Consider the following 26,286-nt stretch of genomic DNA (forward strand, 5'->3'; position numbering starts at 1 on the left):
AATTAAAAACCTTATATAACATAAAATGTAAAAGAATTTTCCTCCACGTCCATCGTAATATTAACAATTACTATACCAATAACACAATCTCCTTATTCTTCCACTTTCTTGTGCACCTTTTTCACGGGTAAATTCATACTGTGTGATGCATGATAAGTGTAATACCAAATAACATGATGTAACTAATTCTAGATTAGAAAAGATAAACTGTGCGGGAAGAGATGGGCGTGCAAGGCCGAGAGTAAATGTGGGAAACATTATCAGGAGATCAGAGTCAATGAGTGGAGGCGAGTGGAGGAGAGTAGCCTATCCCTCACACAACCAGCTGTCTACAGGCCCGGACAGCCCTGTCAAACAACACTTATCCCCGCATGAGCCCAGGCGCGCACACACACACACACACACACACACAAACACACACACAGAGCTAGAGAGAGACCTGAGACCTCGGGTTAATCCCCCCCCATCCAACCACCCATCAGCTTTTGCATAAGAAGATGACATCACAGATCAGCGAGGGATTGGTTGGTCGGCTGTCGCTGAGTGTGTGAGTCTGTGTGTTTGTGCTCTTGGACATTTATTCTCATGAGGACCAAATGTCCTCACAATACTAGTAAAAAAACTACAAAGTCAGGATATTTTGACTCTTCCTGGTTACTGTAACATATATCATAGTTTAAGGCTAAATTTAGGGCCAGTTTTAAGGTATAATTTTAAATACTGTTGATTTTATTTGGTGTGATTGGAAGCTTCTGTTTTGAAATTTAACCAAAAGGGAATATTTTTACCTAAAATGTACAGTAGGTCCTCACAAAGCAAGAAAAAGAGATTTGCGTGTGTCTGTTTGTATGTTAGGATTGGACAGCCTCGCTCTGACGCGGGGGGGGGGGGGGGGGGGGGGGGGGGGGGGTGTGGGGTGGGGGTGGGAGCGTTGAAAGGCATCTGCTTAATACTCTTATGTAAAACGGAACTGTAATACACTTCCCTCCAGTTTCTAGTAGAATCATTATTAAAAGTGTGGATTTCCCCTGTTTTTTATTTATTTATTTTTATTTTATTTGCGTGCTACAACTGAATCCTTCTCTTTGTTTTTAGGAGTAGGGTTAAAGGGTTCGTCGGTTGAGGGAGTGCACTGCTGCCTGGCTAGAGGGCTGAATTACTGGTTGGCATGTTAACCAGTTTGCAAGTTATTTGACCAGTAAAATCCTCAAGATACCTTCACATTTAAGTACGTCAAAGCCATATTTAAGTAAAAGCGCAGATTACGGAAAATGACTTTAGTAGAAGTTCAAGTCTTTTAACAGAGTATCACTTGTGTAAAACTCTTAAAGTATCTGATATTTACTGTACTTTACTATCAAAAGTAATTTTAATATATGAAATGTACTCCAGAAATGAAAGTAAAAGTACAAGGAAATGCTGGTTTAAAAAAAGAAGCAAGCATGAAGATGATGAAGTTCATTTTCTTTGTAAACCACCTTAAAAATAGAGTGTACATGATGCTTTAGGGGAAACGAGGTCTTCTTCGCTACTTTACAGATTTAAAGAGCAAAGTTTTTCCTTCTCTCTCATTCCTTCAATTGAGCGTCCATCCCTCAATCCTTCTTCCCCTCCTCTGCTCCATCCATTTTTGCAGTAAATATCTACGATGTTTCGGGGAAATGTAGTGAAGTAAAAGTATTTTATTTAGGAAATGCAGTGACGTAAAAGTGAAAGTTGACAGAAATATAAAAACTCAAGTAAAGTACAGATGCTCCCAAAAAATACTGAAGCACTGTAACAAAGTATTGTTACTTTGTTACAGTATACCACTGTAGAAAAGTTTAGATTAGAGTATAGAATTGGAAAATTTCATTTTTAAATCAAGTTGTCTGGTAGGACATTTATCCAGAATATACTTCAAATTAAAACTGCACCAAAACACATTGTGCATAGTCTTAACCCTTTGAAACGTCAGTGCAACGTCACTTTTCTTGTGCTGTGTTGCAGAATTTTTATACATTTTAAGCACTTTATTCAAGTCATGTTTGTCTTGTTTATTTGTTTTTTAATTTATTATTCTAAACGCTACCATTGATAACTTTTATGAAAATAACTTTGTGTCGTATTTGCTGAAACAAAAGCTGACATTTCTCACCTTAAAATATTTTCAGAAACATATTTTAGGATACTGTTTAGCTGGCTTGTGAGTGCTTTTTCCAACATGGTGGCCAGGTAACAAACGTTTTACAGCTAACCAGTGCACTCAAATATGTTACAGAAACCATCTAACCACCAATTATGTAACATAAACAAAGACTGAGTTTTCTTGTGGTGCCTTCATAAAATGTAAACATGACTATATTCTGTTCATAAGCACACAGAGTTAGCTAGCTAGCATGCTTGCTGTAATTGAAAGTTTTCTATCTCTTCAATAGATTATAACATAAAGGAATAACCAAGAAATACCAAATCCATACTTGGCAAATGTGTTTACAGTTCCTCAAGACAATGCAATATTTTCTACCACATAATTGATTCAGTTTATGCAAGCCCAACATACACTCCCTCAAAAGCGTCCAGCAACAATAATAGTCAAACTTTAGATATTTAAATTGACTGGAGCCAAAAAAATACAATTTTACCAAACGTAGATCATAAACTGATGTATATAAAAAGGACTCATGAAATATATGAACATCAGTGCTTTAAAAACACTGACATAAGATCCAGTGACCAATGAGGCATCCACGTTTCTATATCCATGCCTCACACACCTCTTTTTGTATCTTTATATTTTATGTTATTTTTTTAAGTCATGCAGGCTAGCTAGCCATGTTTCATCATCAGCTTATTGTCAAATTAAGCTGTCAAATTTTCAGATTTCACATTTTCAGCCTCCTTCGAGCCGTCTTGGCCTCCTGTCAGATTGCTAAATGACACCAGTTACTCCTTCCTTCTTAAATGAGTGATCAGGCAACAATCAGGCATAAACAGCATTTTATCATCTTTGAAATGCCATCTTATCATTTTGAAAAAAGATGCATCCTTTACCTGAGCGTTTAATCAATAGCAGAGGTCATTGTATATGTATTTATATGTCTGACAGTTTACTTAACGTTATCTGTCCGCCCCTAAATCATCAAACTGCCATCTGGTGCTCTGATTATAACGAGAAAATGCGAAACGTTATCTGTGAATTTAGCTGAAGCCCCAACAGCAGTAAATCATAAATCATGCAGCTCAGAGCTTCTGTCTGGACGACGTCCAAATCGGCGGTGGAGATTGCTGATGAGTTTTGGCTCCGGGGGGGTCACATTGAGTCCAGTAGGTTAATTTACTCTCTGTATGTGTTTGACTCTCTCAGTAATAACTTTCACAGACCTAATATGACTCTTTACAGCTTGATGCTAAACATGCTAACATGCAGTAAAGGATTCAGCTGATAAGGTGTAATCATACATGTGGGAAACTTGTGAAGCAACTTTTGCAACCTTAGCAACACCTTGGGGAATATCTTTGAAGATATAGTCCCTAGAAGTCATTAAACATGATTAAAATTGTGTATTAAGGGTAATAAATGTCCCTGAAATGGGTTCATTGCTTGCTGTAAAGGCCAGTAGATTTCTCTTGCTCTGATAAATGTCACCTGGAGTTAACTATTGTTTCCTCGCTTGATTAAAACAGGTCTGACAGTCAGCTTTATTGGGTCTAGACAACGTAATGAAGCACTTGTAAAGCTGAAATTCAAAACAGAATTCAATTAATGATAATCTGGCCTTTCTCGTGCTGACCTGCAGCGGCTCGTCTCCTCTCTAGCTGCAGGGCCTCAACAGAAAGTTTTTTTATTGCTATATTATAAAAACAGATCTTGAAAAGACACGTATGGAGATTCACAGCTCAGGATACAGCATGGATATTAGGTTGTGAGCTTTAATTAGCACATCTAATCTGAGACAGCAGTCCCGTTTGAGGACACGGAGGAGGAGATTAGCCCACAAGTTTCTCTTTAAAGACATCTTCGGGTTATGACTGAGGCTGTCTCAGACAGTAATATCTCCAGACTCTAAAAGGAGATGAGACGTCCTGTAGCATTAGATCTTTACAGAATATAACTAAGAGCATTTACTCAAGACTGTACTTAAGTATGAATCTGAGGTTCTTTACTTGAGTCTGATCCTGTCATGATACTTTATACTTTTACTCCACTTCATGTCAGAGGGAACTATTGTACCCTTTACTTTACTACATTTATCTGGCAACTTTAGTTACTTTCCAGATTAAGGTTTTTGCATCAAAAAATAGAGTTTATAAAATGTGATGTTTTGTTATAAATTAAATCACAGTTGGTTAACAGTTGGTTGTTTAATCAATCGGTCAATTTAAAGAAAATTGATTGCCAACTATTACATTTAAGTCTTTTTAGAATTTTGAGTTTTAGAATGTGTGTGGGTTTTTTTTATTAATTTTTTTGGCTGTTTTTTCCTCTTTTTTGCTTTTTTTTTTCCTCTTTTTTGCTTTTTTATAATTTTGACTTTATGTATTGTTTTCTTTGTTTAAAATAATTTTGAGGTTTTTTTTTAGTGTTTTAAAAAAAAAAAAAAACAACAATATTTTTACTTTTTGGCATGTCTTTTTCATAGATTTTTCTGCATTGGGTACTTTTACATTTAAATACTTTAATTCCATTTGCCTGATTATACTTTCATTTCAATGCAGGACTTTTACTTGCAGCACAGTATTTTCACAGGGTGCTATTAGTACTTAAGTGAAGGATCTGAATACTTCTTCCACCACTGGTTCTTTGCACAGTTTGTAGGGCTTGCAGGGCTTAAAAAAACTAATTTCCAGAGGTTGCTCACTAGTTTGGACCTCTCTAAATGTGCATCGTGTATTTTCCCACTCACCAGTTGACCAGCATGGCAGCATTGTTCCCCGATATAAAAGGAAGTTCCCCTCGGACGTAGCGAAATACAAATCCTTGGGAGAAAAGCAGTAAGATCCACCAGAGGAACATGTTCCTCCTCATTCCTCCGCCGCCGGTCCTGTCGGGATCCATGCATCAAGGGCGACCCCGGGCTGTCCCAGGTCGGCGGTTGATGGGGTAGCTGTGAGCCAGGCGGCCTGGAGTCATGAGGGCGTCAGTTGGCCCAGGTGATGGGGGTCGTGGGAAGAGCTAATGGGGATCTCCTGGTCGAGGCATGGCGGTGAGGTGGACGAGTTTGTAGCTGATGTTTGCCTCACTTTCAGGCCGTTGTCAGTTGCATTTTCTGAATTGCTTTTTTGTCCAGACTTCTCAAACAGCTGTCGGTGTCCACACGGTCAGCCCCCCTCCATCCCACCAGTGATTAGCAGCAGCGAGTGTCCCTCTCCGTGGCTTTGACTGAGGTGTGTGTGGTGGCAGTCAGCAGTTGGAGATCATGCTTCATGTGTGTTTCTGAGTGTGTGTGCGTGTCGGTGCCTGGATTGGCAGGATGGTGTGGGCGGAGCTTAGAGCTGTGTGAAGATCCCAGGACAGGGAGCCCCCCCTCCCTCCCCATTCCCTCTCTTTCTCTCACTGATGGCAGGATGCAGATTGTAACCAGGGATTAGGGAGGTTCAAAAATCCGATTTTGCCTGGAGAAAGCCTCATGTATTACTCTGCGTATGTGTGTGTGTCTGTGTGTGTGTGTGTGTGTGTGTGTGTGTGTGTGTGTGTGTGTGTGAGAGAGTGAGAGAGAGAGAGAGTGTGTACATGTGCCCTAGTGTGTGGAATATTGTCACTGGGTTTTTCATAGTTTACCAGCGCCTGCAGTCACAAACTGCTGCTGGCGAGAGGATTTTTTCTAAAGCCTCAAATGCAATTTTCCCTTGTTTAACTGAATATCGTGTCCCCCCTCTCTCTCTCTGTCTCACTACACTTCCCCTGGCTTTCCCTCCAAATGTTGAATCCCAGATGCTAACTGCATAATAATCTATTGTCAGCAGTGGTGGAGTGTAACTAAGTTTATTTATTTAAGTATTGTACTTAAGTATGAATTTGAGGTACCTGTACTTCAGACTGCTGTTTTCATGCTGCTTCCTGATTTAACTCCACTAAATTTCAGACAGAAATGTTGTACTTTTTACTCCACTACATTTAACAGAACTGTGTGGTTACTTAACAGATAAAGATTTTTGCATGAAATCATGTGAGTTTATAAAATATGATGTTTTGTTATAAATTAAATGTTCAAACAGTTTATACAAGTACAGCAGCAAAAATTAGTTGTTTAATTAAAGAGCTGATTCACAGAAAATTAATTTCCAAGTATTCTGATTAACATTTAAGTCTTTTTCTGTTTTGTTTATATATGTATATATATATATATATATATATATATATATATATATATATATATATATATGTATGTATATACATTTTTTTTTTAATAATTTTGAATTATTTCTATTTTTTTGATAATTTAGAGGGTTTGGGTCTGTTTTTTCATAATTTTGAGGTCTTTGGTTGTGTTTTGTTATATGATTTTGAGGGTGGTTTTCTCTGATTTTGGGGTGTGGGTTTTTTCTGCGTTTGGTATTTGTACCTTCACTTAAGTAACAGATCTGAATACTTCTTCAGCCACTGATTGTCATGTCCACATAATAATTAACCCTCTCATATTTCACTCAATAATGGAGATGAAGTCAGATTCATTTTGCTGTCACCTTCAACTAAAATTGTTCTTTTCATTTCAGCTTTATTTTTAACCGTTCCACCTCCATTCTGCAGTTTTCACCACCTGTAATTATTTAATCATGAAATAGCAGGAAGAAGGAGAGACACATTTTTGGAGGAGAAGAAAAGAGAAGCACCTTTCAATCTGTCAACTTTGTGGTTGTCAGCCAGTAATGACGATGTTGTCCTGTGTGGTAACCCAGCAAATCACATTAATAATTCCACGTTGTTCAAACAATATTTACCCTGCTGTGGTTCATTTTAAAAGGACAGTTCACCCAAAAATCAAAAATGCATATTTTTCCTCTTAACAAGATTTTGTACAAGGTGCTTGAGGGCTAAATTATTAAATGGAGTGTATTAGATAAAACTTTAAAACTAGGAAGCAAAGAATGGCTGTGGCTGCAGTATTTACTAATGTCATATGAGTGTCAATCTTTGGTAAACACCAGTAAATAGTCTGCACCAGGATGTTTCTCTTGCCTGTAAAACACTCAAACCAGAGAACTTTCCGCCGTTAGCACAAATTTTGAGCTGTACTTCAGCAGTATATAAGCAAAAGTTAATTTATGATAAGTATGTTTGCTCCATTTACAAATTTGCAAGAGTCCTGGAATTTGACTCACCCCTGTTTGTACAAACCCTTTCTTATGTGCTGTTTGTCAATCTAGATTGTTTTGGTGTTGAGTTTTTAAAAAGTATTTCTTTGGGGCTTCGAGTACCACAAGCTGAGTGCCATCTAGCTCCATTATATTGGAGAGGACATCTTTACTGTCAATTTCTCTAACACTTTAAAAATCTCATATCAAAACTATCCAGACTGATAAAGCACTACAGGTAAGAGGAGAAATATGTACTTCTGATTTTTGGTTGACCCGTTCCTTTAAAGCAGATATCTCTACCATTAAGACACGTCTAAGCACTTGTTTATTGTCCCTATCTAACTTTCTACCCTTTTTATTTGTCTGTCCCCTCAGGACAGTACACTGTGATGATGGCCCACTTCTACCTGAAGAGGAAGATTGGATATTTTGTCATCCAGACGTATATGCCCTGTTTCATGACTGTAATCCTGTCCCAGGTGTCATTTTGGCTAAACAGAGAATCAGTTCCTGCGAGGACTGTCTTTGGTGAGTGACGCCGCTTATTTACTCACTTACTTTTTAATGTTTTGATTTGTCTGGGTAATATTCCTGTCATCCACAGTCACACAGGGGAGAATAATAACAGTTGGCCGCTGAGCAGCAGCACTGCAGTCGCTGGCAGTTAAGAGTTATTAAAGCGCCCACCTTTGTTGAGTGAGGGGAGGATGGTACTTGTCTCCAGACAGGCTTTAAAAAAAAAGCAACCTCAATTTAAACTTGTCACGGCCTGTGTTTGCACCCAGGGGTGACCACTGTGCTGACCATGACCACGCTCAGCATTAGCGCCAGGAACTCGCTCCCTAAAGTGGCCTACGCTACAGCCATGGATTGGTTCATTGCTGTCTGCTACGCGTTCGTCTTTTCCGCCCTCATCGAGTTCGCCACGGTGAACTACTTCACCAAGAGGAGCTGGGCCTGGGATGGCAAGAAGGCTCTGGAAGCACAGCACCCTAAGGTACAGCTGGAGGCACTGCATTTCATAGCCCTTAAAATACCACACATGTAAACATGTATATGCTATTCTACTCCATTCTTTAAAGGACCATGTGAATGTGACTTTCACATGTTGTAGCCCATAAACTATAAACCACTAATACTTTACATCACTGTCGACAATTTTCTAAACCATACAGTCCCTTTTCAGTCTTAATTATGTGCCTTCCAAACAGTTAAACTTGCTTAAAATAGCTCATCATTTACTCGTATGGTCCTTTAAATACCTTTAAGGAATTTTTTGACACTTTTAGAAATATACTAATTTGCTCTCTTGAGATATTAGATGACAAGATCAATACACCTTTTATGCCTGTATACTGAATATGTAGCAAGAGCCAAGAAATGGTTAGCCTAGCTTAGCGTAAAGACAGAAGGCAGAGGGAAACAGCTAGCTGGCTTCTGTGGTTGACACAAAAAGGTATGCACACCCTTCTTAAGGTCACTAAAGGTAGGATTTTTGTTTTAGCTTTGGATAGAGCTAGGCTAGCTGTTTCCCCCTATTTCCAGTATTTATGCTAAGCTAAGCTAACTGGTTCCACACTCAGTGCACAGCTAGAGTGGTCAGCTCAATCACCAGAACAAATGTTGGCATTGTACGTTATTATGTCGTGGATACACTGAAACTTTATGGTTCAACAATGCTATGGTTAAGGTGTGGTTAGGTTTAGGCACAAAAAAACACTTGATAATGGTTAGGAAAAGATCATGTTTGGGCTTAAAATACCAGTTTTTTTGGCGACAATGCCCATTAGAAAAGCAGCCAAGTCTTGGTTAAGAACAATCACCTTAGGTGCCACTATCTCTGCTGGAAAGGCAGCATTGTCTTGGTACAAAACAACAACTTTTCATGCCACTATCCCAGCTAGAAACGCAGCATTGCCTCAGTAAAAAAAAAAAACACTTTTCATACTGCTAAATCTTGTTTTTGTTGTTTGTTGGTCTCGAACAGCAGTCTACAGCCTGGCAGGCATCTTGCCTACATGCACAACATCCACAATCCCCTTTGCACCCTATATGACAAAGCCAGCTCATAAACTAGATTACCCTAGAAATGTTTATATAACATGTATGAAATGTACAAATGGGGCGTTTTGTGGTTTGCGGAAATGTATAATGCCCACATTTTCTTCTAGCGACAGGACTTGAGTGGTATTAATCCACTTTTTCCATGTCTAATATGTTAATCCCAAATGAGAGTTCAAGCTAACTGTTTTAAATTTGTGATTTGCACAAACGGTGAAAAGGATTTATATACAAGTAATCAGGATATTGATGTCACTTCACAATAATGATTACTATACAAGTTGCTTGCTTAAATAGTTCCAGAGATTTCTGGGGAAAGTGTCATGTGTCTGTTAGCAGCTGCACTAAACATAAACTTGCATGTTGCGATCATGATAAATAAAAATCAAAGCGAATTGAATTAAATCACACAGCATCCCATGTTTTGCCATAAATGTTTCTCTTCTGTAAAATCACAAATCATTCCAGGAAGAATAAAAAACATTGATTATCCAGGAACAGCAGGATTTGAAACTACTTTACTGTTCTACCCCGCTGCAGAAACGAGACCCCATGGTGCTGTCCAAAAAGCCCAACAACGTCTGCTCAGCGGGTGTCAACTACACCCCCAACCTCACCAAGGACGTGTCCATCTCCACCATCTCCAACACGACGTCGGTGCAGCTGAGGGCCTCGGAGACCAAGATGGTAGACCCCAAGAAGACCTACAACAGTGTCAGTAAGATCGATAAAATGTCGCGGATAGTGTTTCCTGTCCTCTTTGGAACCTTCAACCTCGTCTACTGGGCTACGTATCTTAACAGAGAACCGGTGGTGAAAGGAGTGGTCACCTCAACGTAATCTTTCTTTTTTTTCTGAGACAGAGAGTTCGTATAAGGGATTCAATTTGGAGGTGGTTGGACTAAACGGAAAAGGGGTTGTTGTGAGGTCTCAAGAAAAAAACAAAACAAATATCTGCGCTTGAAGAACAAAAACTATACTCAACTATCTAATTCAAGCACTTTGAATGGATGCAAGGCTGCAACAGAATCCCTTTCCTGTTTCTCATGGCCTAACAAACTGCTTGATCACAAACAAACTTGCTTCTAAGACTTCGAGAGCGGGTGCTTTGCTTCTTTCTCATCTATCCTGCTGCAGTTTGCATGACACTCTCCTCAAAGGGACTCCTCTTTGTCTTGAATACCGACCGTGTATATGTCCATTACTGCTTAAAGTATGGGAGCGCGCTCGATCGCTACAACTTGAGGTTTTAAACTAAACTAACAAAGGCATTTTGAGCGATTTTTTCCTAAATTTAAACTTATCGTGGAGGCTTGAAATGCACTGAGCTTATGCTATGGAAAAAAAAAGCTCTGTAATCTAACATGCATTTGAAAAATTGATTTAAAAAAAGGTACTTAACTCCACACTGTGGAAGAAACATCTCTTGAGATTAATGCTGCAAGTGCATTAATAATTTAGTTTTCTGTCTGGTTTTTTTTTTTGTTTTTTTTTTTTTAAAAAACCTTTGCTGTTTTTTTCTTCTATAGCAGTGGGTGCTTTTGTGTCTCTTTGTACATCTTTACTTGAAGATTCAAAGCCTTCTGCTGCAGGCCTGGTTTCCCAAAAGCATCGGCAGATGGATTCTCAGTGGAAAAAGATGATCGGATGCTACCTGAGGGTGAAAAAAAAATTTATTGGGAACATAATCATTGCAGGAGATTCTGAGATTTTAAAAGACGCTTCTTCATTCATACAAAAAAATTAAAAAGTCGTCACTTAGAGCAGCTTGCCAAAAAGAATATCCATAAAACTTGTTTTTTGGCCCACTTACACTGGGTGAGTGGACATCTGTGAGTTCAGGACAAATTAAGGATATGTGCTTTTACTGAATTTTGAGCGCAGGTCACTCAGCTAGGAAACTAATATTCACAGTTGAGAGACCAGTGCTCCAAACGCAAAGTGTGTGACGTACAAATCAGCAAAGTGAGAGTTCAGAGACTGTCATTCAGTGAGATGACCAGGGTGGAAACCCCTATTTAGGCAAGCATGGTCCTTGCTGATACTTTGGCAAATCACTGCAATACCACCAGCTCTGAGAAAAACTTTGACTCAGATCGAACCAACACTTGCACTTCAGGAAGATGTTTCAATTCATCTGTTGCATAAAGCTGCCCTAAGTTTGTTCAACTTAAAAGAAAACTTTGGTATTTTCAATATGAACCCCTATTTTCCATGTTTTTGTGTTTTAGTGACTAATGGGAACAATTATTTTTAATACTGATATTTTTACCATTTCTTCAGTATTGAGATTGCTGCAGCTGTAAAATAGACTATAATGTAACCACTGGGTGCATTTGTGCACCCTGAATTTACGTCTACTAAAAGTGCTTGATTTTGTCACGCACAGGTTCAAATTTTTCTTCTGACTGTTGCAGTGATATTACACGCTGTCGGACAGCACCAGAGGCGTCCGCTTGATGCGTACCCGAGCGCCATTTCTTCAGAACACAGCCAGATAGATCTTGTTGCTTGCGCCTAAAACATGTCGGACAGTGCCAGTTTGTAACGCCATAATATAAAGGGTGCAAAGGCGCTTATAGGGCTGGTGGGTCCCACAAACCCGGACTTTGATGCGGTGTTTGTTTACACTTTGTTTTCCTTGATTTCCATGGTAACAGATATATGAGCAAGTTCGAAGTTCAGGGCGCAGTGTTATGAAGAAGTAGTGTGTCCCAACTGTGTTCATATTTCATGCATACATAGTTTGTAAGGCTAGCCATAGTACCTGCTAAAAGTAAATATACATTATGGAAAGAATTTCTGCAGAGATAGACCTTTCTGTTAAAAAGTAAGATTCTTTGTGTTTTACCCGAAACAGCTCCGAAATCCCCATCGCCAAAGCAACCAAACTCCATTTCAGTGAACTATATATATATATATATATATTTTTTTATTTTTTTTTTTTTTTTTTAAGAGTTGTTTCCATTGCTCACTTAGACACAAAAACATGGGAAAGAGGATCAGTTTGTAAAATATTGAATATACCCTTTAAGTGGACTAATTTGCCATAAATTCTGGGTAAATTAAGAGTCTTTCACTGCAGCAAAAATGTTTGTCTTCTGGGAGAATTCAACGATTACAAAACATTTTAGAGGGGAAATGCTGACCTCCTGATAGAGGACAACAAAGTAAGGAGTAAAACAATCAATGAAGTTTGATTATCATGCTTTTCTTTCTGCATTCTGGTGCTGTAACTGTATCAGATAAACTGCTCGTTTATACATCAGCAGAAGTAGACAGACATTCGCCAAGAAATGGTAAACAAGTGTCAGCAAATTTACAGTAAGGGTCTGTGTCACAGAGAAATTTTTATTTTTTTCTGTAGTGAATGAACTGATTCTAATGCAATTGTTTTGCCTCCTAAAATGACAGTGTGATCAAACCTTTAAGCTATAAAAATTTGGGGGAAATTAGGCCCGGTTTCATAAGAAATCATGTAAATAAACGTAATTTTCAACTTTGCTTTGAGACAAAAAAAAAGACAATGTCACCTTTGAGTTTTACACTTTTGGAAGAAAAAAAAAGTACCAAAGTCTAATGTTGACTTTCAAATATGTTTTTGTCTGATATCTTTCTTAATGTTTGTGCGCACATGTGTAAGATTCTGTTCTTGTTGCTTGTAGAGGAGCTCACATCTGATCAAACCTTCGATCTTTGGATCTTTTGTTGATCTATTTCTACATTGACTTGATCAAACTGGAAGCAATGAGCACACGTTGTGGCATTTCGGCTCGAGCCCACCATAGCACAGCGTGTGTGACTTGCTGGACTATGGTGAGACATACTCAGGAACAAAGGACCCCAGCTCCGGCAGAAGAGGTGCCTCAGAGTCACTGTTTGTTTAATCTCGTGGATTTAAAGCAGTGCAGTTGGGGGCAAAGACACAATGGCTTGGTGAAAAACCATCAAATAAAGACAACATCAGCTGCTACTGGACCTGCTTTGCTTTGTGAAATTCGGACCTACAGTGAATATCGTCACGATATCAGCTTAAAGTTCTTTCTTTTACTTTGAAACTTTGTGCAATAATTTCCTGTAGTGTTTTTGTGCTGGTTTGGGTTGATGTTCTGTAAGGTGTTGCTTTCTGTCAAACGCTCTGTGGGTGTCTATCAGCTACGTTTCAGTGCTTGGTCAAGTGCAGCAGCAGTGTCAAAGGAAGTCCAGTGAGATGCACTTGAAAGGCGATCTATTCATCTGTCCATCTGTGGTCGCCATGGCAGCAAGTCCAAATGAACAGACCAGGCATCCTTTTCCCCGCTAACAGCGTCCAACCTCTGTCTGTCCCTCCACCCCCTGCCCGTCTCTGACTCTGCTGCTAATTCACACGATCAGAAACGTGCTAATTCCCCTTTTGTTTCTGATGACGCAGTCCTTCTTACAGTTTGGGGTCATTTGTTTGTTTTGTCAGAGCTGAATGGCTCCGCTGCTGCTTCATTTCAGCTGACTAAGCCTTATTTTTGAGTTATGTTACCAAAGGAAATGGGACTGAACTGTAAGAAGCATTTTGCTCCCTAATCATGTAAATGTATTTAGCCTCTGTTATTTTCCCTGTGGAAGGCAGTGTCAGTCTGCCTACCACTGAAACATTCCCATCAGCCTTAGCTGTACTTTTTGTGCTTATTCAGTGCTAAATAACTCATGTTAGCATGCTAATACACTATGAAGAACATGTTAAACATTATACTTACTTTCCATGAGCAATTTAGTATGGTTATTGTTAGCATGCTAATGTTAGCATTTAGCACGAAGCACTGCTGTGCTGTGCCTGAGTGCAGCATCACAGAGCCGCTACCATGGCTGTACACCAGTGATGAATGGCTGTTCAAATTTGGCCCCTCAACAAAAAATGTAGCCCTCCCCTGACAAAGGCTAAATTTTATTGTCATTTTTGATAAACCACTGTTTGGGATGAGTGAGAACACCATTATCTGTAACTGTTCGACCAACTAAATTATCTGTATCTGGACTCTGAAGGGGCGGAGTTTAAATGACCATCTCATTCTCATTCTGAGCTGGTTAAAAAACACACTAACAACAATATAAAGGGGTGCAAAGGCGCTTACAGGGCTGGTGGTATGGGAGGTGGATGGGTCCCACAAACCCGGACTTTGATGCGGGAGTCCAGTGTTTGTTTCCCATCTGTGATGTTTTTTTCTACACTTTACCATGTGACTCTTTGCCCTCAGCCAAACCATCTGTGAGTTTGTCGCCTATATCTAACTGTCAGTGCTGTTGTTGCCTAAAACACAACCTCATGCAGCATCATCCCACCATGTGCATTTGTTGACATCACGGTAGCGGCATCGCGCAGCGTAAACAACAGAGGCGGAGGGATATCTGACTCGTAACATGTCTCCGCTCTGTTAGTGGAAGTCCATTGACGAGCTGCAAAGTGTGATGAGGTGGGATGAGAACGTGTTGAAAATACAGAGGGTGTGGCTTTATCAGAGAGCGAAACTGATATGTGTTGATCAGAAGTTGCTACATTTATTATTTATTAGAAAATAATTTTCAGAACAGCCTCAGAATTGACCTTCAGATCATGTTTGATCACAAGAGTGTGATTAAACATAGCTACTCAAATTTTCTTTAATTATGAGTACAGACATTGGCACTATTTACTCGGATGATACTCGTACTCATTAAAAGTACATTATCCGTATCGGATACTCGTTTCATGCTCGTGTTCGGCTCATTCTGATGTACTACATTCTAGAACATCTCTAGAAACTGATATGTGCGTATGAATGCAGAATCTTTAGCAGCAGGACAAGATTTTGGAATCTGAAGCATTCGAGTTCTGTTTGGGGTCAGTTTGTCGAGTAGTATTGACCAATCATGTTAGAGCAGGCTTTGGTTGAAAGTAAACCGCCTGTGTGGAGATCAAAAGAAGCAGAACATATTGGCCGAAATGCAGTCTCAAAAACTGTAAAACTGTAGGCTGTCGTGTGACAACAATTTAACTTTTAATTATTTTTTTTTTAATCTAGAAAAGTAACTTGTTCATAGAAGTCTCATAACTCCAACATTAATCTTGCATCTTAAATTGCCAATGAGACTGCAAACAAACACCAGAGCAAGTGAATTATTGGGATATCTATTGGCGAAACTGGCAACCCCGAAATATTATCTATGGGGTCAGCATTTGGGGGGGGGGGGGCTTCAGCTAAAGTACAGCAACACAACTTGGACAAACCATACTGTAGTACTAACGAGAACCAGTTGTGTACTAATAATAGCAATTTGTTGTGTTTGTTTATGATTAGGGTTGGACTACAAATGGACTAAAATGGACTACAGTGTGTGGTTGTGTGGTCACTTTATTTTCATTTATTTATATTTTTTATTCATTTATGGGAAAAACATTTTGAGCTTATTTGAATATTGGAGGTTGATGTGCCGCCCCACTCCCCAATCGATAATATAATTACTGCCTTTCCTCAGATGCTAAATCATAACCAGAAAAATGACCAGACTGTACGGCTGCAGACCAGCTGTAAACAAATATCACCCTAAATCTCTTCAACCAAAAATGTTGTCCCCCTAAAACATGAAAAAGTATTCCCTTTTATAGTTTACAAAACTTTATTACTTTTGATAAATAGACCCTTAGACTTCATTCTGTCCATATATACGTCTTTCTTGTGATTCAAAAAATGAGTGCCCCTGTCTACCCATCCATCCATCCATCCATCTAACCAGCCCTCTCTTCTCTATTGCCAGCCAAGTAACGATTGCCGCCCCTCCCTCCTTCCTTCAGCCACTGTGACAGACTCATCTGCCATACATCTGTTAGAAAAGGGATTTAGTTCCGCTTAAGTTACTTTCACCCATTCAGGGGGGCCCCTTACAGCAAAGCGCTGCATTCCAATTTAAGCCCCGACTGGCCTAGCCGATGACAAATGCTTGTTTTTCTCTCCGCGGTGTCTGGACAGCTGTGGCTGGTGCGTGTTCGGGACAAATTTAGGATTGATTATATGTACTTTATCCGAAGCTAGCTCATGGGCGGTGAAGCAGACTGAAGTTTTGTACATGGGTCTCTCAGCAGGGGACTGTAATGCTGCGGTCGCAACATCCCAGGAAGGCCGTAGAACAGCCATCACACGTGCATGAAGTTTCTCTTGCTTTTGAGCATTGATAAGTAACTTTTTCGGAGGAAACGTTAAACTGAGATCTTTGCTTAAATTTAGAAAAAAAAAAAAAAAAAGCAGCAAAGCCATTGTAGCTATAGCTGGGCTTAAAGTATTTGTTATTCATTCTTTGTTTTATGTACTGTATTTGTTTTATGTATTATACTTAAAACGATCAAATAAAACGGATGAACAAAGATGGCATTCATCATTAAGCATGGGGCAAAGCCGCTGTGTGTTATAGAATCCATCTTATAGCTTATAAAGCGTCATTAAATCATGATTATAGCTGCTAATACAAGAGGGGAATCTGATGTCTGTGGTGTTTCCATCTTGGCTGATTCCCTGTTGATATTTAACAGCTTTATAAAAATAGTTTGATGCATATAGCGCTTTGTGCTCTGATTCTTATCACACATCTGGGAAAAAATCTGTTTCTCGATTTACCTACTGTCAGTCCTCTCTCCGGAAAAGACTAAAAAAGACAAATCAGTTTCAGTTATAGTACTGCATCTAAAGCTGCGGTTATTTTCATCACTGTATTTGATGAGCGAGTGACCAGCTTTTTATAGATGAAGTGCTTTCATTTGTTAGATTTTATTGAGCAAAGACAAGAACATTAGATATCTTGTCATGTATAAGAGAAGGGAATGTTGAAACACTCACATTTTGGTTTATTTTAGGGGGTAATAGGAAGTGGATGTAGGCAGTGGTGAAATTTAACTAATGTACAATTTTGAGGTACTTGTACTGTATTCAAGTTATTGTAGTCCCCCCGCCCCCCTGTATTGTTTAGTAGAGGTTCTCTATTGTTCTTTCCCCAGTAAACTAAACTGAAACCCCAGCAGAGAACATTTTAAGCCTCTATATTGTTCTTTAGAGGTTATCTACTAGTTCTTCCCCCAGTAAACTAATCTGAAAAACCAGTAGAGAATATTTTAAGCCTCTATATTGTTCTCAACTGGTTCTTATCCCAGTAACCTAAAGTAAACTAAGCTTCAGAACCAATAGAGAACCATTTCAGCCCCTGTATTGTTCTTTAGAAGTTCTCTGCTGGTTATTTTGTTATTTTCCTTGTGAACTAAACTACAAGGAAGAACCCACAGAGAACCTTTTAAGCCCCTTTATTGTTCTTTGCACGTTCTCACACTTGCTGTTTATCTCATATTCCAGGTTTGAGAAGGAAACATGCTGTTTTTCCACTAAGGATTCTGAACCTTTAAGCCAACATTTCATAGGAAATGATAAATAATTGTTCATATTTAAAGTAGAAATATCATGTGAAAGCATATCTGCCATTTTCATGCAGGATAAGTATTTTTATTTACAATACTTAAAGTGCATTTTGCTAATAGTAGTGCTGTACTTGTAATTGAATATTTTTACACTGTGGTGCTGCTTTGTTTCTAAGTAAATAATCAAATTGTCATTTGTTCTGCCAGCATTAATGACGAGAAATGACTGGTTATTCATGGAGGTCAGTGCTGGTCAACAGGTTCACCCGCCGATTGCAGCACTGCAGTGAAAACTAATATTTCTGCCTGTTTTCCTCTCTCGTTTTTTAGCCAGCAGGGGGCAGCGCAGCCTCTCGGTGCGCTCCTGTGTGCGTCAAAAAGCCTCCCAACTTTGTGGGGCTGAACAGTGAAGCTGCCCTCCTGAGTTGTGCGCCTGTTCACAAATGACTTATTTTGAGAGCTCGCTGTGACTCTGTGGTTTGTAAACGGGTGTGTAAAGCGTGGATGTGACTTCCAGTGGCGATCACCATCAGGGAAGCATCAATATAAACAAAAATCAGTTACATGTGAGCCCCAACTGGGTGTTTTTTGTGCCTTTATACTCATATTTTTTTATAATCTGCATGGTGCAGAGAATAATTTACCTCCTGTTTCAACCATGTTTCACCCCTCACTGTGTAGTTATTCTGAATAATCTAAAAAAAAAAAAAAACATATCCGCATTGATACAGATGTTTAAATGTGCAGAAAATGCAATGAAATAATTAATTTTTTATCATGACGCAGCCCGGAAAAAAACATGTAATGCAATTATGTTGTAGGTACTGTATGTTGCGTGTGCACGGTGAGTGAGTCACGCAAGATGCTCAAGGTTCACCAGCAGCAGCAGAAGCAGCAGCAGACAGCGTCACCCAACCACAGTTGCCCACACAGGCGTTAGAGAGGGAGGAGGGCGCCGCTGGATCCCGTCCATTCGACTCCCCCCTCCTCCGCCGGACTGATCACACTGATTGATCGTCGGGTGCGTCCCGGAGGAACCCCCTGCGTGGTGCTCGGAGGATCGAGGAAGAGGGGGGGTTGTGTGTGGTCGCAGATGACACGCAGGAGAAAGTGTGTGGGCGGATGAGGAAGTTCACAGCGCGGATTGATGGTCACACACCTACTGTACTGTACTGGCACTTTATCTCAGCAGTAGCGGCAGCAGCAGCAGCATCTCCAGCCACCAGTTTTCTGTGATCGGAGGTGATCCGCGCATGGGAAAATGACAATCAAGTTTGTGGTGATGATCTTCATACTTGTGCTTCAAGGTGCTCGGTAAGTCGCACCTTTTTTTTATTTATATGCATGATCAACAGCTTTAAAAGTTCATATGTGGGATATGATTGCGTGAGCTGATAATGCATGTTTTTTTTTCAAAGGGCTTTCCCTGCACATACACACAAGGAAACACACACACACACACACACACACACACACACACACTCACAGACAAAAATGACTGCTGTGCGCAAATGCAGTCTGACAGTCATTAAATTTAAACTCAATGCATGCAAATATAAGCTGCTGCGACAAAGTTTTTTTTAATGACAACACTGTTTTTTAAAAGGGTGCAAGGGTAGAACATGACTAACGACCCCCGCACTCACCACCACCCCCGTGTTTTCACCCCACCTCCCCCACTTATAGTTCTGATCTACTGGATTATGGCGACGACGATGAAGATCCCAACGACACCACTGTCAATCAAATGCTGGTCCCCAGGTCGCACCAGGAGGACGCCACACTCATACTCAACAATCTGCTCAAGGAATATGACAAGACGCTGCGGCCGGACATTGGAGGTAAGGCTGGGTCATGTTCAGGAGTCTAAAGCTTGTAAAATAGGCAAAAACCTGAATGGAGTTCAGGGTTGGAGGGACTCCAGGTGCTGATTGGCACTGGCTGGGAGTGGAGCTGTCCACGGTGCTGAAACGATGGAGGTTGTTTACCTCCCAGTAACATGGGCGTAGGTTTTGTTTTGATATTGGGGGGACACAAAAGGAAAAAGGGGGATCCTCCTTCCTACCTGCACTCTTATTGAATCTGTATGTACCAGTTTTTGCCTTTTTTTGCATGTATTTGTGGTGTCAATGTTTGAGAACCGGACACCAGAGAGTGTTTGACTTTTTTGTAATTAAGTCAAATTTATATTTTCTACATATCAAATATTTAAAATCAGGTTACATAATGCTTCACAGTAGCAAAAAGACAATTAAAAAAAAGCTCTAAAACATGCAGGCAAATATTGTCTAACAAAGAAGATTTTGTGTCTCCAGTCTCAATGTTTGTATTTTGTGTCTTTCTGGGGTATTTGAGGTCTTTTTTGGTCATTTTATGTCTCTTTGTGATGAGTTTGTGTGTACTTGTGGTTGTTTTATGTCTCTTTGTAGTTGTTTTGGGTCTCTTTGTGGTTAAATTATTTCTCTCTCTGGTTATTTTCATGTCTCTTTATAATTTCCGTGTCTCATCAAGGTATTTTGTGTCTGTTTTGGTCATTTATATGTCTTTATAATCATTTTGTATCTCTGGCTGTTTTGTGTCTCTTTGTTGTTGTTTTCATGCCTTATTGAGGTAATTTCTGTGTGCCTTCATGTCTATTTGTGTCTCTGAATAATTTCTGTGTCTTAATAAAAGTCCTCTGCTGCTTTCATGTTTTCAGCTGCAGAGACAATTGCATATGTTCAAAATACTGAGGGGGGCGTGTCCCCTGCATCCCCCCTGAAATCTACACGTATGTGTAAGCTTTAATGCTGCTTCATTCACACCCAAGACTCCATGTTTTTTTGTGGCTGCACCATTCCCTCAAATGGAGATGTTGTGCAAGTGCTGTCCATTTCATTACCTCAAAATGCAGACAATACTTGGTACATTTGGACACTTTGGGATGTCAGCTAGAATTAAGGACAAGGATAAAGTGTATGTTTGGACAATGTTGTGCTGGACAGCTTGCGATTATAATGATGACCCTAGGCTGCAGCTTGTTAATTACATAGTTTGCTGAAAAAGTACGAAGTGTTTGGATGTGTTTTTCAGTATCTACAGTATGATAATGCATAACCTTCCACTATTTTCTTTCTTGATTTATCCGCATTTTTTTAAAATTAATTGTTTTGTCTTTAAAATATCAGAAAATATAATAATTGATCATTTTCCAAATCCTAAGGTGTGGTCTCAAACCCAAAGATAACCGCTTTAATATCACAAATGACAAAAAGAAGCCGTAAATCCTCCTGTTTAAGAATCTGACACCAGAAAGTGTTTGACTTTTCTGGAATGAAGCAAAATTTATATTTTTATATGGCAACTGTCAAAATCAGGGTTACATCGTGTTTCACAGCTTCAAAAAAACAATTAAAAAGTTCATAACAAATGCAGGCAAAAATTGTCCAACAAAGACAAACAAATCAAGGTGGAGAAGCATCAGTTAGATTCCTTTGTAGGTTTTGAGATGACCCCAAGAGGGAGACTGATTCATCGTCTTGGAGCTACAAACGTTTGGTCAGTGCAAGCCTTGAGTGACCGAATGGATCTTCAGGGATCAGCAGCTCACTGAAACATGGTGGTTAGGACTTGCTACAGGCTTTCGGCTTATACAGCATAAAATGAGCAACAACAGTCAAGACATGAAGACAGATAATGGTGGATAATATGTTTAAGCTGCTGGAAACATAACAGGGCATGCAGTTTGGCAGTTTTCTTATATTAAAATAACAATTTGATTGAGTGACATACGATGTTTCTCAAAGTTAAAAAGGTTAGAACCCCACAGTAGGCTTCTAGGAAAAAAGGCAGCCAGTGATGATAACATAAATTTGGGGATGCCAAACCAATATATTCATAAAAAAATATATAAATAAGAAATGTGAAAGTTAGTATTATCAGGAAAATGTACTTAAAGTATTAAAAATAAAAGGAGCCAATGCATAGAAATATAAGAAAAAAAAACCCAAAAAATCTAAACTGTAAAAAAAAAAGGATAAACACATGCAAACCTCAACATTATTAAGAAAAAAATACCCCAAAAACTTTATTTTTTTAAACAGAAAAAAACACCCCCAAACTCAATGTTATTTAAGAGAAAAAAAACAGTCTTAAAGATCAAAAATAAAATAAAAAATTCAAACAATAAAGAAAAAAAATCCCCAAAACTCAACATTAGGAAAAAAAGAAAAAGAAAAATATTCAATTGTTTATCACAGTAGTTGGTTAATGATTGTTGAATAATTAATAAACTAATCATTGCAGCTGTACTTGAATGAACTGTTTTGGTAATTTAATGTAATGTTATTTCATTTATAACAACAAAAGGCCATATTTTATTAACTCCTCTTGGGCTTTTTATGCAAAAATCTTAATCTGTAGAGTAGTAAAAAGTACAATGTTTCCCTCTAAAATGTATTGGAGTAAAAGTATAAAGTAGCATGATAAGAAAATACTCAAGTGAAGTACCTACAATTCAGACTAATGTGCAGTACTTGAGTAAATGCCTGAGTGTGAGTTGTTTATTTTATGCATTTATGACAGTCATAGTATAGGCCTAAAGTATAGCTGTACTTGCTTATGATAAATAATATATTGAGAAAGTAGTTTTCAAATTGTGAGGGTTTTTCTGGGCTGGGGGGACCTGCTGGCAGCTGCGGTCCCTCCAAAGTTAAATCTGTGACTGCAACCACACAGTCAGGCACCAATCTCTGCTGGACAGTTTTGTAATATGGTCATATTTGAAAGTTTGTTGCGTTTTATGAATATGTAGAGCTGGACATTGTTGCTATGGATATGATGGGGAAAAAGAGGCAAGTTTGACCTTTTATTTTGTTTTGAAAGTGTTCCTGTAAGGTTTAAGAAAACACTTCTTGAACTACATAATCCTATTAGATTATCTGAAAAATGCATTGTTAATAGTGCTGCTTCTGAGAGCTCCTGAGATTTTGGTCATGTGTGGTTCTCAATGGGTCCTTTTATTTTTTCAGAGCTCACCTGACCACAGAAAAATCTAATTAGGTGTCTTTTCATGTCTGACCTCTGCAGTTGATTATAGGGCTGACATATGGTGTGTGTAAGCATGCGTGTGTGTGTGTGTGTGTGTGTGTGTGTAAGGTTGAGGGGTGGTAGCTTGAGTCCACGTTGTTCTCTGATTGCGCCCACATTATTCCTGCTCTGCTTCTGCTGCAATCAAACCTCTGAACTTGTTGGAGGGGTTTGTTCCTCCTCAGAGAGGCGGTGAGGACGGCTGCTAATCAGATGGTTACTGGTTTGATCCCCAGAGTGCTCTCACCGGTGGGCTGGACAAACTGGAGAAGCTCTCTGCGTTAAATGTGGAGTCATTACCAGAGTCCCGTTTAGACTTACTGTGTATGCATAATAGCATGGAGAAACTGAGCTGTATCTGACCGAATGCATCAAGACAGACGTCTGTGCTCCAGAGTGAAGCTCTGAATGTTGACCAGTGTCGACATAAACACACCTTCAGTAGATTTAACGGTGCCATGTTGTTCATCTGTGGTGTTCAGACGCTTTATAGATCTCGCCGTGTCCCAAAAGGAGTCTGTTTTGTTTTTATTTTCTTACTTTCCAATTTACTTCTGCTTTGTTCACATTTCCCCCCCTGTATTTCTCTCCCCTGCATTTGGGATTTTGCATTTACAGTCAGCGATGTGCTGACAAAATAAGAGGAATAGTTGATCTGATAGGAAGAAATCATTTGGGAATCGCTCTACTCTACATTTTGGAATAAGCACAGTGTTGTTTCTTAACTTTTTTTTTTTAGATGCTTTAGTTGTTGTTCTGTTTCCTGAAGCTCAATGTGACATTTTTTCACCTCGTATTACCTGAATCCTTGCTTCTGCTGCGTTCACGTAGAATCAGGGAGACTCTAGACGGCAAACCAGATGTTATTTTAGTAAATGAGAGCAGAATGGTAAAATTAGGTGAAGTCTGTTTCCCCACTGATCCGTGTTTTCCCCCTTTCCATTACCCAAACCCTTAGACCATCACACATTAACGGGAGGGAAACACGCAATCATTTCACAAGGGAACATCTTTTGACACATCTCAATAGATTATATTTATATATCGTCATTAATGATACTTGATGATACTGTATTATATTACCAAGTATCATTAAAGGCCTTGATATACTAAATATTTTGTATAAAGTATCTTGTGATGCAGTATATAACACATCTTTGCATACAGCATATTTTGTAACATTTCTTTACATATTTTATACTGTATAAATTATCGTTATATATTGGATATTGTATAAAAAGTACCTTTATATACTGAATATTTTGTATTTGTTATACAGTATGTAAAACACGTTTATTTACTATAACCCCTGTGCCCGGTGATATCTATCTATCTATCTATCTATCTATCTATCTATCTATCTATCTATCTATCTATCCTATCTATCTATCTATCTATCTATCACTGTATTCTGTACATAAAGTATTTTTGTATACGGTAAATTGTGTATAAAGTATCTTTTCTGTAGTATCTTTATATGCAGTATATCGTATATAAAGTATCTTTTCTGTATACTCTTTATAAGTATCTTTCTATACTGTGTACTCTAGCTACACAGTATATGGTTTACCGTTTATCTGATTTCACGTGAACGCAGCAGTGTGGAGCAGCAGAACGCGTCCTTTCTATTATTTTATTTTTTATTTTAATTTATTTTATTTACTTTTCAATTTCTCAATTGATGTGAAGGTGCAGATAACAAAACGAATTTATATATATATATATATTTTTTTTTTAAATGTAATAATTCAAGGTAGCATTGACCCCGGTGTACTTCCTGTGTCATCTGTCCAGACGGGTTCACCTGAGCAAAAACCTTTGTCAACAAATCAGCATGTGCGCGCCGCGGCTTTTTAGGATGTTTTGAACCAGTATATTGTTTCGTGAAGAGGACCGAGGCCGGAGTTTGAACTGTGATGGAGAAAAAGTCTGGAGGAGGGGACGATAATGAGCTTGATAATGTTTACGTGGTGGAGCGATGCCATGTTGGAAGAATCATCAGGAGTAACGTCACTATTGTTTGTTTGTTTGTTTATTTGTTTGTTTGTTTGTTTTTGCTTCGGAAGCTTCTGGACTTTTTCAAGCTGTTTATTATTTAATGCAATTTTTTTTACATTGACTGTCACACGAGCACGCGAGCTTTTCGTGCTTTTGTCAGCCAAAGACTCACGAAGAGGAAGAGGAGCGGTGACACTGGGACCTGCAGACTGGTTCCACTGGTTCTCAGCTGCATGGACACAGATGCTAAAGACTGGACATTGGTGCTAAAGACTGGACATTGGTGCTAAAGACTGGACATTGGTGCAGTGGCTTGCAATAATCACAATGCAGTGTTCTTCTGTGAATGGTGAGTACACATTTTAATGTCATTTAAGGACTTGTTATTGTTGAGTGTTATTGTTTGGGCTATTTGTGTATTGTATCATCGTTAATGTGTGCCGGCTGTCCCATATGTTTTCATTATTTTGACCACTGGTGATGACAGTGAGGCGTGTGGGCTGGTGTGTCCTCTTGTCAGTGGTGCCACTCAGTCGGTGGTGATGGTTGTCTGGTGTAAGCAGAAGTGGTTGTTATGTGCAGACCAGGGGCGGATTGTGAGACAGCTGGGCTCACACATGCAAAAGGCTCCTCTCCTACAGAGGTGCCAGACTTGCAGATTTAGTGCTGTTTTTTACTCTCTTTTTGAACTGTTGTTGTTTTGGGTCTTTACATTCTGCATCTTTTTGTTGGTTTTTGTGTCTGGTGACTTTGTGTGTGGTCATTCTGCGTCTCCTTCTGGTTGTTTTGTGTGTCTTTGTAGCCAGTTAATGTTGCATTGAGACAATAGTCTGTTTTTGGTTGTTTATCTCTGTGTAGTTTTGTGTCTTTTTGGGTATTTGTGTAGTCTCTTTGTGTCTTCTTGAGGTTTGTCTTTGTAGTCATTTTGTGTATATTTGTGATTAACTTAATTATTTGATTAATTATTTGTATGTGGACATTTTGTGTCTCAAGTCTCTTTGAGGTTCTTTTGTGTCTTGCTATGGTAATTTTGTCTATTTGATGTCTCTTTGCAGTCATATTTGTGTCTCTTTGTGATTATTTATGTCTTTTTCTCATTATTTTGTGTCTCTTTGTAGTTGTGTTTCTCCCTGTGGTTGTTTTTTGTCTCTTGGTTGTCATTTTGTGTTCTATGAGGTGACTTTGTGTCTTTTTGGTCATTTATGTCTCTGTATTGTCATTTGTATCTGTGGTTATTTTGTTTCTCTTTGTCGTTGTGGTTTTCCTTGTGGTTGTCTTGTATCTCTGTCGTAATTTTTTGTCTCTTTGAAGTCACTTTGTGTCTCTTTGTGTTTATTTAGTGGCTATTTTGTGTCTCCTTGTTGCTGTTGTGTGTTTCTGTAGTCATTTTGTATCCACATGATGAAATTTTGTGGCTTTTTTTGGTCATTTTATGTCTCTGTAACTTTATCTTTGTGATTGTTGTCTCTTGGTAG

General features: G+C 38.9%; 2 protein-coding genes across 2 annotated transcripts in view; both read left to right on the top strand.

Annotated features, from left to right (window-relative positions):
* The window catches only part of LOC121962718 (gamma-aminobutyric acid receptor subunit alpha-5-like), a 32,761-nt gene extending 22,582 nt beyond the window's left edge, over positions 1-10,179 (top strand). The window contains exons 8-10 of the mRNA XM_042512977.1: positions 7,654-7,806; positions 8,064-8,275; positions 9,880-10,179. Of these exons, the coding sequence (XP_042368911.1) occupies positions 7,654-7,806; positions 8,064-8,275; positions 9,880-10,179 (665 nt within the window). The remainder of the gene's footprint in view (positions 1-7,653; positions 7,807-8,063; positions 8,276-9,879) is intronic.
* An 8,801-nt stretch (positions 10,180-18,980) lies between these two features.
* LOC121962607 (gamma-aminobutyric acid receptor subunit gamma-3-like) overlaps positions 18,981-26,286 on the top strand; it is a 70,941-nt gene continuing 63,635 nt past the window's right edge. The window contains exons 1-2 of the mRNA XM_042512819.1: positions 18,981-19,060; positions 19,433-19,587. Coding sequence (XP_042368753.1) covers positions 19,008-19,060; positions 19,433-19,587 — 208 coding nt within the window. The 5' untranslated portion in view covers positions 18,981-19,007. The remainder of the gene's footprint in view (positions 19,061-19,432; positions 19,588-26,286) is intronic.

The sequence above is a fragment of the Plectropomus leopardus genome, chromosome 24 (assembly GCF_008729295.1).
Source record: "Plectropomus leopardus isolate mb chromosome 24, YSFRI_Pleo_2.0, whole genome shotgun sequence".
In the NCBI taxonomy this organism is placed as follows: domain Eukaryota; kingdom Metazoa; phylum Chordata; class Actinopteri; order Perciformes; family Serranidae; genus Plectropomus; species Plectropomus leopardus.